This window comes from Pipistrellus hanaki, assembly GCF_964339955.1.
Source record: "Pipistrellus hanaki genome assembly, chromosome: 3".
Lineage (NCBI taxonomy): Eukaryota > Metazoa > Chordata > Mammalia > Chiroptera > Vespertilionidae > Pipistrellus > Pipistrellus hanaki.
In genome coordinates this window covers 128976989-128991902 of record NC_140505.1, presented here as the reverse complement: position 1 = coordinate 128991902, position 14914 = coordinate 128976989, and the positions used below count along the sequence as shown (strand labels likewise).

At 37.5% G+C, this 14914-nt stretch overlaps 1 protein-coding gene across 3 annotated transcripts in view; it reads right to left on the bottom strand.

Moving 5' to 3' along the window:
• Positions 1–14914, bottom strand: part of PTPRB (protein tyrosine phosphatase receptor type B) — a 105482-nt gene that overhangs the window by 46545 nt on the left and 44023 nt on the right. For all 3 annotated transcript variants that reach the window (XM_084878876.1, XM_084878877.1, XM_084878878.1), the window contains 6 exons: positions 12221–12487; positions 9978–10241; positions 5566–5829; positions 4752–5015; positions 3172–3435; positions 227–496 (listed from right to left, as the gene is read on the bottom strand). In XM_084878876.1, the coding sequence (XP_084735002.1) occupies positions 227–496; positions 3172–3435; positions 4752–5015; positions 5566–5829; positions 9978–10241; positions 12221–12487 (1593 nt within the window). The remainder of the gene's footprint in view (positions 1–226; positions 497–3171; positions 3436–4751; positions 5016–5565; positions 5830–9977; positions 10242–12220; positions 12488–14914) is intronic.

The following is a 14914-nucleotide window of genomic DNA, read 5'->3' as shown; positions in this document are numbered from 1 at the left end:
AACTAATAGAGACAGTTTTCGTGAAAAATCTAAATTGGAATATGGTGGGCTGAAAATTGTGTCCACAGGCCTGCTGACGTGGATGTGGTCAACCATGTCTCCATTCCTCCCGTGTCAAGAAATATATGTGATCTCCCCATGTCGCTTCATCCCTCTGAGGCTACTGCTCTGAAGGACTAGCAGACAAGGAGCTGTCTTCCACGAAACATCAGGTTGTGTGAATTACCTGTTCGGCCTTCTGTCTGGGCTTCCTTGCTAAAGAGGCCTCCGCTGACAGTGAGGATCTGTATCTTGTATTTCTTTCCTGGTGTCAGGTCTTCGAATTTGTGCTGCTTCGTGGTGGCTGGTTTTGAGGTGTTACTCAGAAGAATCCCATTTTCATTTAGAAGTAGGATATCATATCTTTCTGCCACGCCAACGGCTTTTTGCCAACTTACTATTAAGGAATGACTGCTGTATACATTGTCTGCAACTATTCCCTGGACAGATGCTGGGACTGCAAAGGAAGAAAAGAAGCAGGTTTCATCATTTAGGACAAAAGTCTAAAGTATCTGCAGATAGAAGGTGATGCTTCATTATTGCATTGACACTTTCCATGTGCCCTTAGGAGAAAATATTTCTTGTCCTGAATTATCTGTAGGACTGCTTTGATTTTCCATTTCTTTCTCTGAATTTACACAGGTTCTTGAAGTCAAACAAGTAGAATAATTCATAGAAGTGACACTGATAAATATGCAGAGTGATGTATATGATTTTTCTAGAGAGTGCAAGAGTGCTGAACAAATTTACCTTCAATGAATATAGTTTGGAATATATTGTTGCTTGTTTGGACATTTATTCCAAAGATTAACTCAAGTCAAAGCTTCAAGCCTTGACCTTAGTAGTAGTAGTATATAATAGTGTTTGTACTATGGCTCTTGATGTGAAAGGCAAAACAGTGTTATTTGTTAATAATATTTTCTGTCTTAGGCTCATATTTCAGACCTGTCTCCTATTTTTACAAATAACATCTCTCTCTGGGGGTGCCACAGATGTCCAACTCTCAAGATACCTAAATTGGACTCCTCATCTCCCTCCCATAATTTCCTTTGATTCTATCTCTTGGCTATGTCAGAAACTCTTACCCTTCTACATATAATTAATCATTAATCTTATAATTTCTGTCTCCTAAATCATATTTCTCTTAGATCTCTACTTCTCACCTTGTCTGATACCACTACCCTAAGACAATATCATCTCTCTCATACATTATTACAAGTCATTTCACCAGTCCCTTTGATTCCTTACCTCTCAGTTTCAAACGACACGTGTATCTAGCATATTCTCATAGTACACACATGCTGATGACCCTTCAATGGCTCTCCATAATTCTAAACACCTTCACAAGGCATACAAGGACCTTCAGAATCTGATTTGTCTACTTCTTTGGCTACATGGCTCACATTCTTTATTCTAGCATATTAAACAGTGAAAGGGTCCCCAGTGTGCCAAGTTTTTGCCTCATCAGGATGACTTCCTAGTGTCTGTTTAACTATTACTTCCTGGAAGTCTTTTGTGACTCTTTCTGTTTGCTCCTATAGTACTCCATATTCATTTTTATTTGAGCACTTACCATGTTATACCATCATTGTCTTTTTACTTCTTGGACTCCTTCACTAGATTATAAGTTTCTTGAGGTCAAGGGAATTATCTTGCTACTGAATTCTCATTTTCTAGCACAGTGATTGACACATGGTGGGAAATATGTCAATTGGAGACATAATAAGGCTCAGGCCCCACAACTAAATAAATGGTTATGAGAAAGGAAGACACCTAAGAAGTAATGTGGCACAGTAGAGAGAGCATGAGGTTTGGAGACAGACAGATCTAGATATGAAATATAGCTCTAGATCTTATTACATGTATTCAGATAATGTTGCATAAACTTTCTAGCCTTACTTTCCTTATTGTTGAAGTAGAGATGATGATCCTCTACCAGGTAGCGTGACTAGAGATAATTTTAAACTAGAGGCCCAGTGTGTAAATTTGTGCATGAATGGGGTCCCTTGGCCTGGCCGGCTATTGAGGCCTATCAGGGGGTTGGTTGGCCAGGGGGAAGGACCCAGGAGGTTGGCTGGCTGGCCTCCTGATCAGGGCCTATCAAGGGAGGCTGGCTGGCAGGGGGCAGGGACTGTGAGAGGTTGGCCGGCCAGCCCCTCGATCAAGACCCAGAGGGAGAGCTACAGGAGGTTGGCTGGCCGGAGTGGAGAAGCCATGAGAGATTGGTTGGCTGTAGGAGTGTACTGACCACCACGGGGCAGTTCCTGCCTTGAGCACCTGCCCTTGGTGGTCAGTGTGTATCATAGCGGCTGGTCGACCAGTTGTTCTGATTGTTTGGTCATAACAGTCACTTAGGCTTTTTTATATATATTCTAGAAGCCCAGCACATAAAATTGTGCATGGGTAGAGTCCTAAGCCTAGCCTGCAACCAGGGCCATCTTCCGCCTGCTTGCCAGTCCCCAGTCCCACCGGGCCACCACTCACTCTGCTGCCACCCACCCCAGTTCCCGTGGTTCCCCATTCGCCATCCAGCGACTGGAGACTGCAGGCAGCGGGAGGAGGGACCGAGAGGTGGTCAATGCACCTTATAGTGACTGGTCAAGTGGTCGTTCCAGTCGTTATGCCATTATGGTCGCTGGACTTTTAATATATAGGATAGATGTCTGGCATGTAGCAGGTGCTTACAGGTGATTTTTGTTTTGAAAGTAATATATTAATAGTGCTAGTAATATAAGTAAACATATACATTATTCATGGATTTATTGTTTTTTTAGCTATCACAAGTGAAGTAGATGGCATAGGTTTATTTTTTTCTTAAAAAGGAATTTTGAGAAAGGAATAATATTTTGAAAAATGCATAATTATAGAAGTCTGCTTGTTAAAATTTTAAAGCCTTTAGCAAGTTAAAAAATTTATTCAAATGATTTGGTTCATAATTACCTTTCATTTGTTTTGAAAATCTCCATTAAGAAAAAAAAATGCAAAGAAAGATGAGAAAGGCTCTTAAAACCATATTGAATTGTACAAATTTAGGTGGTTTTAAATTTGGGTATTTTTGATTTGTGAGTTACTAAGCACATCCATTGCCCCATTATGGAGACCAATTGAGCCCTTCTCCAGGTGGACGCTTACCTGTCCGGCCGAGAGCATCTATCTGGTTCCTCAGAGACCCGCTGACTGAGGCAACCACAATCTGGTATTGCTCTCCAGCCTCCAGTCTGTGGAACGTGTGCTCGGAGATGTGCTTGGAAATAGTCTGCGATTCAACCTTTTGGTTCTGCCTGAATGTGGACACTGTGTAGGAATCAACATCGCCCCCACCAGGAGTCCAGTTTACTGTCAGGCTATCTGTCGCCCCGTTGGGAGAGACATGAATATTTTTAACAGTGCTAGGAACTGAAAAAGAAAACAAATTAAAAAGTCATCACTTAGAGAATGAACTGTGGGAATCTCAACCAAAGTTTTTGTGCTTCTTATGTTCTGGCATCTACTGAAAGCATATACAGAGAAAAAAACTGGTGTCAATTTACCGTCTTTCTCTGACTCTTCTGCCTGAACTGAAGTTAATGAGGGAAGTATAGAGTGGCATCTCAGCCAATGAGTAGAAGTGAACGATGCCAGTAATAGAGCAAGGGGCTAGATTGCCTTGGTCCAAGTCTTGGTTTTCTCATTCACCAGCTGTGGGACTACAGGCAAATTGCTTAACCTCTGTAAGTTTGTTTCCTCATCAGAAAAATGGTAATAATAATAGCAACCATCCCATAAAGTTGTGAGGATTGAACAGAATGTATGTGTAAGGTGCTTTGCTGTGGGTCTGGTTCATAGTAAACTGTTAATAAACATTAACTATCATAGCAACACTATAATACATTTCCAAAGAAGTGATACCGAAAGCAACAAAGATATTTACACTTATAGTACTGTTGACCAACAAAGATATTTACACTTATAGTACTGTTGACCTTTGAACAAGATAGGGGTTAAGGGCACTGACACTCCCCCTTTCTTATGCAGCTGCAAGTGTGCATATAACTTTTGATTCCCCCAAAACTTAACGGCTAGTAGCCTATTATTCATTGGAAGTCTTACCAATAACATAAACAGTTGATTAGCTCATATTTTGTATGTTATATATCTTATATACTATATTTCTATAATAAAGTAAGCTAGAGAAAAATATTAAGAAAATTTTAAGGAAAATAAAATAAATGTATAGCACTTACTGTATGTATCGATACTGTTAAGTTTATGCCATCTGTTTACAAGAAGAATTGTCTAGTTCAGTGGTTGGCAAACTGCGGCTCGTGAGCCGCGGTTTGCTGCTCTGTTGACTAATGAGTTTGCCGACCACTGGTCTAGTTGTCAGCACCTACATCAATACTGTCTTATGTGACACAAAACTCTGTAAATGTTATACATACTACTAAGAATAGACATCAGAAATGAGAAAATAATGTGAAAAAATTAATATTATTTACAGGTGTAATGATTCATTCATTAATAATGAAAAAGCAGAAATATGATGGTTTTAGGGTAGCCTAGAATAACAGATATCACTGGTTCATGGTAGTAAGAAAATAAAAAAATTTTCCAATATATTTATTGAAAAAATCTGCATATAAATGGATCCACGTAGTTCAAACCTATGTTGTCCAAGGGCCAACTGTACGCTGCTATAACTAGTCAGTTTTAAGACGCATATTTTCAATTACCTGTGAAGCCCTCGATGAAAGCTGACTGCTGTACATCTCCACTGATTGTCAACACGAGAATTTTATACTTGCGCCCTGGTGTTAGGGAGGTGAAGCGATACTCGGTTGCGGTATTTCCAAGATGAAAAGAAGGAAGTAGTTTTATGTCATTGAAGAGCAGTTGAATCTCATACTGGTCGACATCCCCATCAGCTAGTGACCAGGTCACGAGAAGGTCTTCAGTGCTCCTATTCCGCAATGTTAGATCCTTAACAGGCTCTGGGACTAGGGAGGAGTATTAGAAGACACTTCAGGAAAGTGACTGATCAAAGTTTACCTACACAATAATTTGTGAATCACATTCAAGGAACTAGTAAACATCTCCCTTCCCTACATAAGCCACTTAAATTACTTCATGCATAATTAAACAAGAAAAATTGAAAAGCAACTGCTAAGACTGTAGTTATTTTCCTGACATAAATCTTATATGCTAAGTGTTGGTAGAATCTAATTGTAAAATGAGTTATGATCTCAATCATAAGATAAAACAAAATGTCCAGAACTTTAAATGTCACAATGCACAATGCAAGAGGACAGAGAAGAAAAATGGGACATTTGGCCTTCTTGCTTGCCAAGTATACTTGCTTTTATCTTCCAATAAATATCCTATAATTGTAGGCCATGCCTGGGCTAAAAGATGTTAGCTCTGAGTGAGACTTACTGGGAATGTAATTTATTGATAACTAAGTAGAGAAAATTCAAAGTTCAGATAAATTATTTATTTAGTAACCTTCAAACCCAACCGACCATCAAATTTTGCAATCTTTCCACTTACTTGTTCTTCCATTCCCTTGTTCGCTGGCTTCGTATTGTCCACTTTTTGTACTAACGGTGACACTGTACAACCGTCCAGGAACTAGCTTAACAAATACACATTCATATTCAGACTTGGGAATGCTTTTCGTTTGAATGAAGTTGTTTTTGTTTTTAATGGTGACTTCATAGTGATCCAAGTCTCCTGTGGCATGCACCCAGGATACCTTTAAATAGTCACTCCTGGCCGAGTTGCTAATACTGACTCCCTGGACCTTGTCAGGCACTGAAAACAGAACAGAGAACTGCTCAAGATTTACTGATTCTTAGTGAGCAATTGATCACAGATGACAACCTGGGACAACATGAGAAAGTGAGGAGATTTTTATTGTGTGCATTTTAAATAAAAGTCTTAGACCTTTAAACCACACATTTCTGAAGGGAAAAGACTGCTATATGTTGGAATGATTTAATGGATTTTTAAAAAAGAATCTGATGAATTAATTCTAATCCTGTTTTTAGCCTACACAGAATGTCATGTACAAAATAGAACATTAAACATGGTAACCGATTGTTAATATGAATGATGGCGATGATATTAGTAATTTCAACATACCTTGGTGATTCAAGATATGATAAAAAGTCACCAAGAAGAGTATAAACAATCCAAAAGAAAAGTGGAAGCGGAAACACATATGATTAATTAATACATGAAAATATGTCCAACATCATTGGTGATCAAGGAAATATAAGTCTGAGCCATGGAAAAATATATCTTAAATAGAGATTTGAGCCATAAAATTAAAAAGCCTGATAAAACCAAATATGAGAGAGAATGCCAATCCACAGGAGATTAGATGAATGAACCGGTATATAACAGTCATAATTAATTTATTCTTAATTCAAAACACAAAAATATAGACTTCTTGCTCTTAACATTAAAACACAAAATCTGAATGACTCTTATCAATATATTATTAAGCTATAAAGACCTAAGTCCCAAAAGATTATATACTTCATAAAATATAACATAACATTTTTATGTTAAAACAACTGAAAATTTAAAAACCTATAATTTTAGAACAACAAATAATAAAATGTGCAAGGTAGGAAGCAAGAAAGAGATGAAAATTTGAGTCAGGTTGATGGTTATCTTGGGATCAACTAGTGAAGTGGGAATCACCTTTTCTGAAATAGATTAGTGTCAGGTTTCTAGTTTTTATTTCAGGTACATATTAACTTATTAATTTTTTTTGTCTAGATTAACTAACTGCCTAAAAATAACAACCAAGAATTATGGTTAATCCAATTTTGTGCACTTGAGATTCCCCTCCCACATAAATATATAAACAAAAATACAATTCTATGTACCTGTGGGTTTTTTTCTCAATTGATCAATCAATAAACACTTTATTAACAGGAACAATTTAAAATCTGTATTTAGAGCATAATATTAAGGGTATTCTAATTTATCCTTTGGGCTGTATTTTCACTCAACAGTAGGTCATTACTATGTTGCTATAACTGGATATTATAAATATATGAGGAGCATTGGAAAGAGGTAGGAACTCAGATTAGTTTTTGTATTGGAATAAATCTCACCACAGATAGGTATGCTTTTTTCAAGATATTTACCTGAAACCAATGACAGTGTTGCTAGAATTATCACAGAGTTAAGGAGGAAAAATTCTGAAGTGATGTTAAATGCATGGGTTAAGAAAGGTCAGTGATCCAAGCAATTTAATGAAGGCCAAGCAACTATCGAAAGAAACATCAAGCTGAATACCGTGCTAAGGCAATAAGGGGATCTCCAGGTGGAACTGGAGGTAATGTGTGAGACTCGCCTTGCTGCACGGTGAGGTGATGTGATACAGAATTAGAAATATTGATATTTTCATCCAGAATGTAGAACAAGGACATTAGGAAAGGAAAAGGACATTGAGACAATCAGCTCAAATCAACAAGGCAGTAGCTCAAACACGACTCTCCAGTTGAACTGATTTGTCAGCGTTACTGGTTTGCCTGGATTAGTGTTGCACCAAATCTAAGTTCATGCTTTTGTCAAGAGGATGCTTTGAAAAAAGAATCATTTTCTTGTGTTTAAAAACAATCTTAGCAAAAGGCCTTGCAATGTAAAGGTGGGATGTATAGGAAACATTCACGAATTGATACTGAGGGGAAGCAAGGAGTTAGTCGTCGGTTGGAGATCCTTTAATTTTTGGTGATTTTTTTAGACTCCAAGTTGATCAACATAAGACACTGATGCCAGGCTGCTTTGTGAATGGAAATCTGCTTTTTCAGGTTTAAGACATTATTGTGATTATCAGTATATTTAGATTTTTAAATAGTTTGAGGGTAGGGAATATCTCTATATCCCTGACTAGTGCTTTCAGGGATGCAATGGAAATAGTGCTGGAGGCTGAACTTGACTACTGGTCAACCCTGTGACTATGGAGAAGCCAGTTTCTCTCTGGGACTTTATCTCCAACTGAGATAGGATTAGTCTGTTTTGCAAACACTTTCAAAGCTAGCATGATCTAACAATGTAAATCAGTGGTTCTTGATCGTTTTTGAGGTCACAGAAACTATGAGAATCTGAAAGAAACCATGCACTCTTCCCCTCCCCCGCCCCCAATGTACATACCTTCCCTATCCCCAACAACTTCAGGTACGATTTCTGGGATTACTGCATAAAGTCTACACATGGAGCACCGGGTGAAAATCCCTCATCTAAATGAATTCTGATTCATCAACCATTTGAGGACCTACTAGGTTCAGACCATGTGTGAAGTCATAGGATATTATTAATTGTTCCAGATCCACATAGAAAAAGTGACATTTTTAAAATGCAAATATCAACTCATAGCTCAGCAGGAAAGATTTGACAAATATTAATGTCAACCTTAAGCAGAAATCTCAGATATAAACCCCAGGAAGAAAGATCATATTGTGGCCTTGGCTCACGTGGCTCAGTTGGTTGTCATCGGCCCCTGCACCAAAATGTTGCTGGTTCCATTTCTGATTAGGCTGGTCAGGGCACATGTCTCAGTTGCAGGTTCAATTTCCAGTAGGGGGCCTGCAGGAGGCAGCCAATCGATGCTGTGTTCTCACATGGATGTTTCTCTCTCCCTCTCCCTTCTTCTCTAAAAATCAACAAACTATTCTTTTCTTTTTAAAGTATATTGGGGAAATGCTAACTGTCTAAATTTAGTTCTTTCCAGCACAGCAGAAACCTGGCATTCATTGCCTTTGCTAAAATTTTGTTCCTAGTCCCAGAACTATAAAGGTTCACATTTTCACCCGGTGTAAAAAAGGATGAACAGTGGTCTTGACCAACAGACATTTTGGAAGGATTTCAGGATGAAAACTTAGTAGAGAAAGAAAAATATCACATGATCTCACTTATTTGTGGAATATAATGAACAACATAAACTGATGAACAAAATAGAGCCAGAGACAGAGAAGCATTGAACAGACCTCAGACATCAAACCTCAGAGGGAAGGCGGGGTTGGGTGGTGGTGGTGGTGGGGGGGGGTGGGGGGGTAAGAGATCAACCAAAGGACTTGTATGCATGCATATAAGCATAACCAATGGACACAGACAGTAGGGGTTGAGGGCATGTGGTGGGAGCATCCAGGGAGGGATCAATGGGGGGAAAAAGACATATTTAATACTTTAAATAATAAAGAATCTAAATTTAAAAGAAAAAAGAATTTAGAAGGCTTTGGAGTCATTCAAAACTGGATTTAAATCTAGGATTTTAAATGCACTGGCTAGTTAACAAGTTAAACAGTAGCCAAGTTACATAACCTTAATTTTGGTTTCCTGATATCTAAAATGGGACTAATAGCCCTATCTAGTTTTGCTCAGAGGTAGAGCTTCGGCCCTTGGACTGAATGGTCGCGGGTTTGATCCAGTCAAGGGCATGTACTTCGGTTGCAGGTTTCAACCTGCAGGAGGCAACCTGCAGGAGGCAACCAATCAATGTATCTCTCTTACATTGATGTTTCTCTCTGTCTCTCCCCCTCCCTTCCACTCTCTAAAAATCAGTGGGAAAAGATATCCTCAGGTGAGGGTTAACAACAACAAAATAAAAAATAAATATAATGGGAGTAGTAACAACTATTACCTCAATAAAGAATTTTAAGGGTTAAGGTAGTTAACAAATATAAAGCCAGGGTCTAGCAACCAAAAAGTAATCTTTAAACAGAAAAACCTGTTACTGTATTTGAATATAATACGAATTCTAGCCATGAAAGCATTGTTCTTCTTACTCTGACGGTAATTTCTCCTCACATAGGTGTTTCTTGGGTCAAAATATGATGACCTCAATGGCCTTTTCTCTCAGGATTACAGAAATACTGCAGATTTAAGATGTCTGACCCACATAGTAAGCTGGCTCTTTTAGAGCCTCTACCTTCTCATAGACTTACTGGTCCGATCTTGGCTGAAGGAATGATTTTCATATTTCCCACTCCTTGTTGTTATGGTCACATCGTAGAGGCGGCCAGGGGTGAGGGAGCTGAAGGAGCACTCGCTGACGGACTTGGCGATGATGAAGGACTGAACCACCTTGCCGCCATGAGACAGGGTCACTACGTAGTTATCCACATCTCCAGGAGCTGGCAGCCAGGATACGCTGAGGTAGTCATTGCGACCAGAATTGTTTACCGTTACTCCACTCACACTGGAAGGAACTAGGATTTTAAAAGGGGGAGAATATTTTTAAAAGAAAAACACAATCAAAAGTTTGAGTCATGTATCATGGTCACAAACAACAGTGTGAACTCAGGAGATCAAATCTGATGATAAGGAAGAGGTTAAGACATGCTCTGGAAGCTGAGTGCTCTCACATCAGAAGGCTAACCAAAATGAAAATGCAAGGAGGCCTTTTGGATGCTAGGAACGCTGCAACCCTGGCATGCGCCCTGACTAGGAATTGAACCATGACCTCTTGGTTCATGGGTCAACACTCAACCACTGAGCCACACAGACTGGCTGGCTGGATCCTACTGCATTTTTATGGTGTAGCTGTTCCTAAAGTATTTTAAGTGGAGGCATTTTGATGTAAATGTGTCAGGATGTTCCCTATGTAGGAAAGGGAACAAACATTCTAACAATCCAAATGAAAAAGTTTGAATAAAACTCATCAATAATGATGACTGAGTAAAATGGTAAAGAATGCAATCGCTTTTCTAGAAAGCTTATCTTGAGCATAGCTTTGATATTCTTGTGATGAACTTATTTATTCCTGGGGAGTCTAATGACTAACACAGCCAGAGGTGTTTTTGTTTTGTTTTTCTCTTTGCAAAGCATTTCCTGCCCTCTAGTGGCAAAGACAAACAAACCTAGAATCCTCTTCTGGAATCAACAAGTCTGGCAATTGGACCAGCTGTGGTCACAAAGAGATATTGTGGTGAGAATGGCCTTTCTGGTGTCAACTATAACCATTGGCTTATTTTAACTGGGGCTGAGTGCCACAGACATTCACTGAGAGCTTATGATCTGCCAAGTGTACAAAATAGAAAAGATGTGGATGCACTTCAGGAGTTCCCTGGCTAGAAGTAGTTTCCAAATTAATAACAGTGGTATTGTATCAGAAATTAGTGCACAGTAAATAGTACTGCCCTTGATGGCTATCAGAATAAAGTTCTATAGTATATACAAATTGCATGATTGTTTTCATCATCAGTTAATTAACTTCAGCTAAATATCTACATATATAAAAGCCTAAGTGACCATTAAGACCAGTGGACCGGTCGACTGGTTGCTCTGACATGCACTAACCACCAGGGGGCAGATCAGATACTCAATGCAGGAACTGCCCTCTGGTGTTCAGTGCACTCCCACAGCCAACCTCCCACAGTCTATCCCTGCCCCCTGGCCGGTTGGTCACGATCAGCCCTGATTGGAACTGAGACATATGGCCACAATTGCCCCCAATCGCTGGTCAGGCCACGGGACCTTACCCATTCATAGATTTGTGCACCAGGCCTCTTGTTTTCATATAACTGTCAATATCAACTCATCATGTATAATGGATGATATTTGGCATCAAATGACTATCATGTCATCACAAAGGTTTTTCTGAGTTCTGTCACTTATTGGAGATTTTAGAAAATTTAGAATTCATTGTCTCCTACCCTCATCCCTCCAGCCCCCCATTTCCATTCCTGGAAGAGCAACATGTACCTTCTATAATAGATGGTACTTGACTTTTAGGAAGATCAGAAATTAACCTGTTTATAGAATATTTTTAAAATGGAACTCTGTTACAGCGGGGAGGGTAGGGAGATCTGGGGAAGATAATAGATCAACTGAAGGACTTGTATACATGCATATAAGTACAACCAATGGACACAAAACTCGGGGGAGGGAAGGTATGTATGAAAGGGGAGGGGGGAAATGTTAAAATATGTGCACAGATAGTAATTTAAAAAAATTATAAAACAAATAAACAAAAAGAAAAATGTGATCACATAATCAAACTACTTAATGCAATGTAGGGGTGTTTTTAAAAGCATTTTAATTATTCCTGTTATGCTTTAATTTTAAAAAATGAATATTCATTCAGAATTGTTAGGCATCAAAATTCAACAAAAATTGTAGAGGTATATATAGATAAATCATTCAAAAAAAAAAAATGGAATTCTGGAGGTCCATGTGCTCTTCTTACCTGTCCTTCCTTCCACCACCACTTGTCGGGAAGAAATCCCTCCGCTTACTGTTGTTACCACCACGGAGTAGAGACTGCCTGATTTGAGGGAGTGGAAGCTATATGTGCTAGTCTCACTGGAGACACTTTCGTTTTTGATGACCACATTTTCATGGATGAGTAAGACTTGGTAGAACTCTGTGTCTCCCACTGCCCGAGTCCAGTTAGTAAATAGGCTGTTGGTTGTCCCTTGGTTGGCCACATGCAAGCCAGTCACCTGGGCAGGCACTAAAACAGTAGACAGAGAGAGGAAAAAACAGATGATACTTAGTCACCCTAAGGAAGTGTAATAAAAATAAGTAAAATATGGAGACAGTCCTGAAGATGCATGTATATAAAATATATATATTTGTTATAGACTCTCAGCTCTATTTCCTGTGGCATATGGCAAACTACTCCCCCACAGAGACTACACTATTATGAAAAAGCTGCCTATGTGGGAAATCAAAATTATTTTGGATCCAAAGATGAGATGACACCATGCCTATTAAAAAGTTTTGATTTAAAATTTTCAATTATGAAAGGCTGCTGTTTTTGAAGATTGCTTACTTAATGTGATATTTATCTGCCCTTATCCCATTAGAAGTGAAAGCCATGCCAACTACCTGAGCTGATGGTTGTTATGGCTGGTATTGGGAAATCCATTCAACCTGATGATTAGGTTGTAGTCTAGAAACCCAATTAATTCTTTACTGGCACATTCTTAAGAGAACTTTTATTAGTATACATGAAAATGTTACAATAATATAAATTATATTGTCATGTAGTAATAACAACTGCTGTGTGCCAGTTATGGGCTCTATGCTTTATAGAGATCATATTGTGTGATACTCAAAACTCTATTAAGTTCATTTTATTATTCCCTTTACTGAGAAGGAAACCAAAGATCATAAAATATAAGTAATTTGGTTTATATTATAGTGCTAGAAAATAATTTTGGGTTCAAATCCTGATCTGTATAACCTGTGAACCTGAGCCCCTTTCCTAATTGGTACCTACTGTGATTTCTAGTCTATCCATTGACAAATCTCTCACACAAATCTTGAAGTTGGCACTTAATCAACATACATATTCTCTGTGCCTCTTCCCTGAATTATGATAATAAAAGCAATTGACCCTGGCACAACTCCTCTCAGAATTCATTGACTTTTTGGATTCAGATACAAACATACTTATTAAATAATATTATTTTGGACAAAAATGGTCAAAATGTAAAAAATTCCAGTTATAAGATAAACAAACATTAGGGAAGTACAATATGATGACTATTGCTAACACTGCTATATAATATATAGGAAATTTGATGAGAATAAATTCTATGAGTTCTCATCATAAGGAAAATGTATTTTTCCTTTATATTGTATCTACAGGGGAATATGGGTGTTCACTGAACTTATTGTGGTAAACACTTCATAGTATATGCAAATCAATCCATCACACTATATGCCATAATCTTATAGTAATGTATGGCAATTATTTTTCAACAAAGCTGGAAAAACATTAATATACATCATCAGAAGATTCAATTTTAATTCCAAATTTCATGTGTAAAGCAAAGGAATTAATATGTCAAAACAATTTTGAAAATGAAGAATAACAATTGAGGACTAACATCATCTAATGTCAAGACTTACTAGGAAGCGACAGTAATGAAAACAGTGTGATACTGGCAAAAGGAAAGACACATAGATAAATAGAACAGAATTGAAATTTCAGAAATAGAACAACACATGTATAGTCAGTTGATTTTTTACAGAGATTCAAGGGCAATTATGAAGAAAAAAGGATAGTCTTTAATAAATAGGGCTGGAATTATTAGGTGTTCATATGCAAAGAATTAAACATTGACCCATATCTCACACACATATAAAATTTAATTCAAAAGAAATTACATATCTAAATTTAAAACCTAAAATTATAAAAACTTTTAGGAGAAAAACTTTGTGACTTTATCTTAAGCAAAGCAAAGTTTTCTTAGATATGATATCAAAAGCATGATCTATGAAAAGAAACTTATAAGTTAGACATGAAAGTTAAAAAATGTATATTCTGTAAAATACATTAATAAATTAATGAAAAGACAAACCACAGATTTGAAGAGAACATTTCAATGCACATTTCTGACTAAGGGCTTTCATCGATGTTTCTAACTCTATCCCTCTCTCTTCCTCTCTGTAAAAAATCAATAAAATAAAGAATAAAGAAAAAGAAGTCTGTACTTAGATCATTACTGTGAAACAGCAGAACATCCAAGGCAAAGAGCAGATCTTAAAAGCAATTATAGAAAACATTACACATAGAGAAATAAAAATTAGATTGACAGCTAAATTTTAATGTCAACAATAAATTTCAGAAAGACTCAATTAATATCTTCAATGTACTGAGAGAAAATAACTTTCAACAAAATTACAACCCAGGGAAAATATTTTTCAGAGTTGAGAATCATATAGACATACGCAGAAAAACAAAAGTGTAGAGGGTATGTCAGTAAACAATTCAGTAAAAAAATTTGAAGGATGTTCTCTAAGACGAAGAAATGTAATATTAAGATGGAATTTGAGATACAGGAGGAAAAGATGAAAAAAAAATTGGTAAGTTGATGGGTCAATCCAAGGATACAATAATTACATTTTTTTGTGGGGTTAAAAAAGAAGA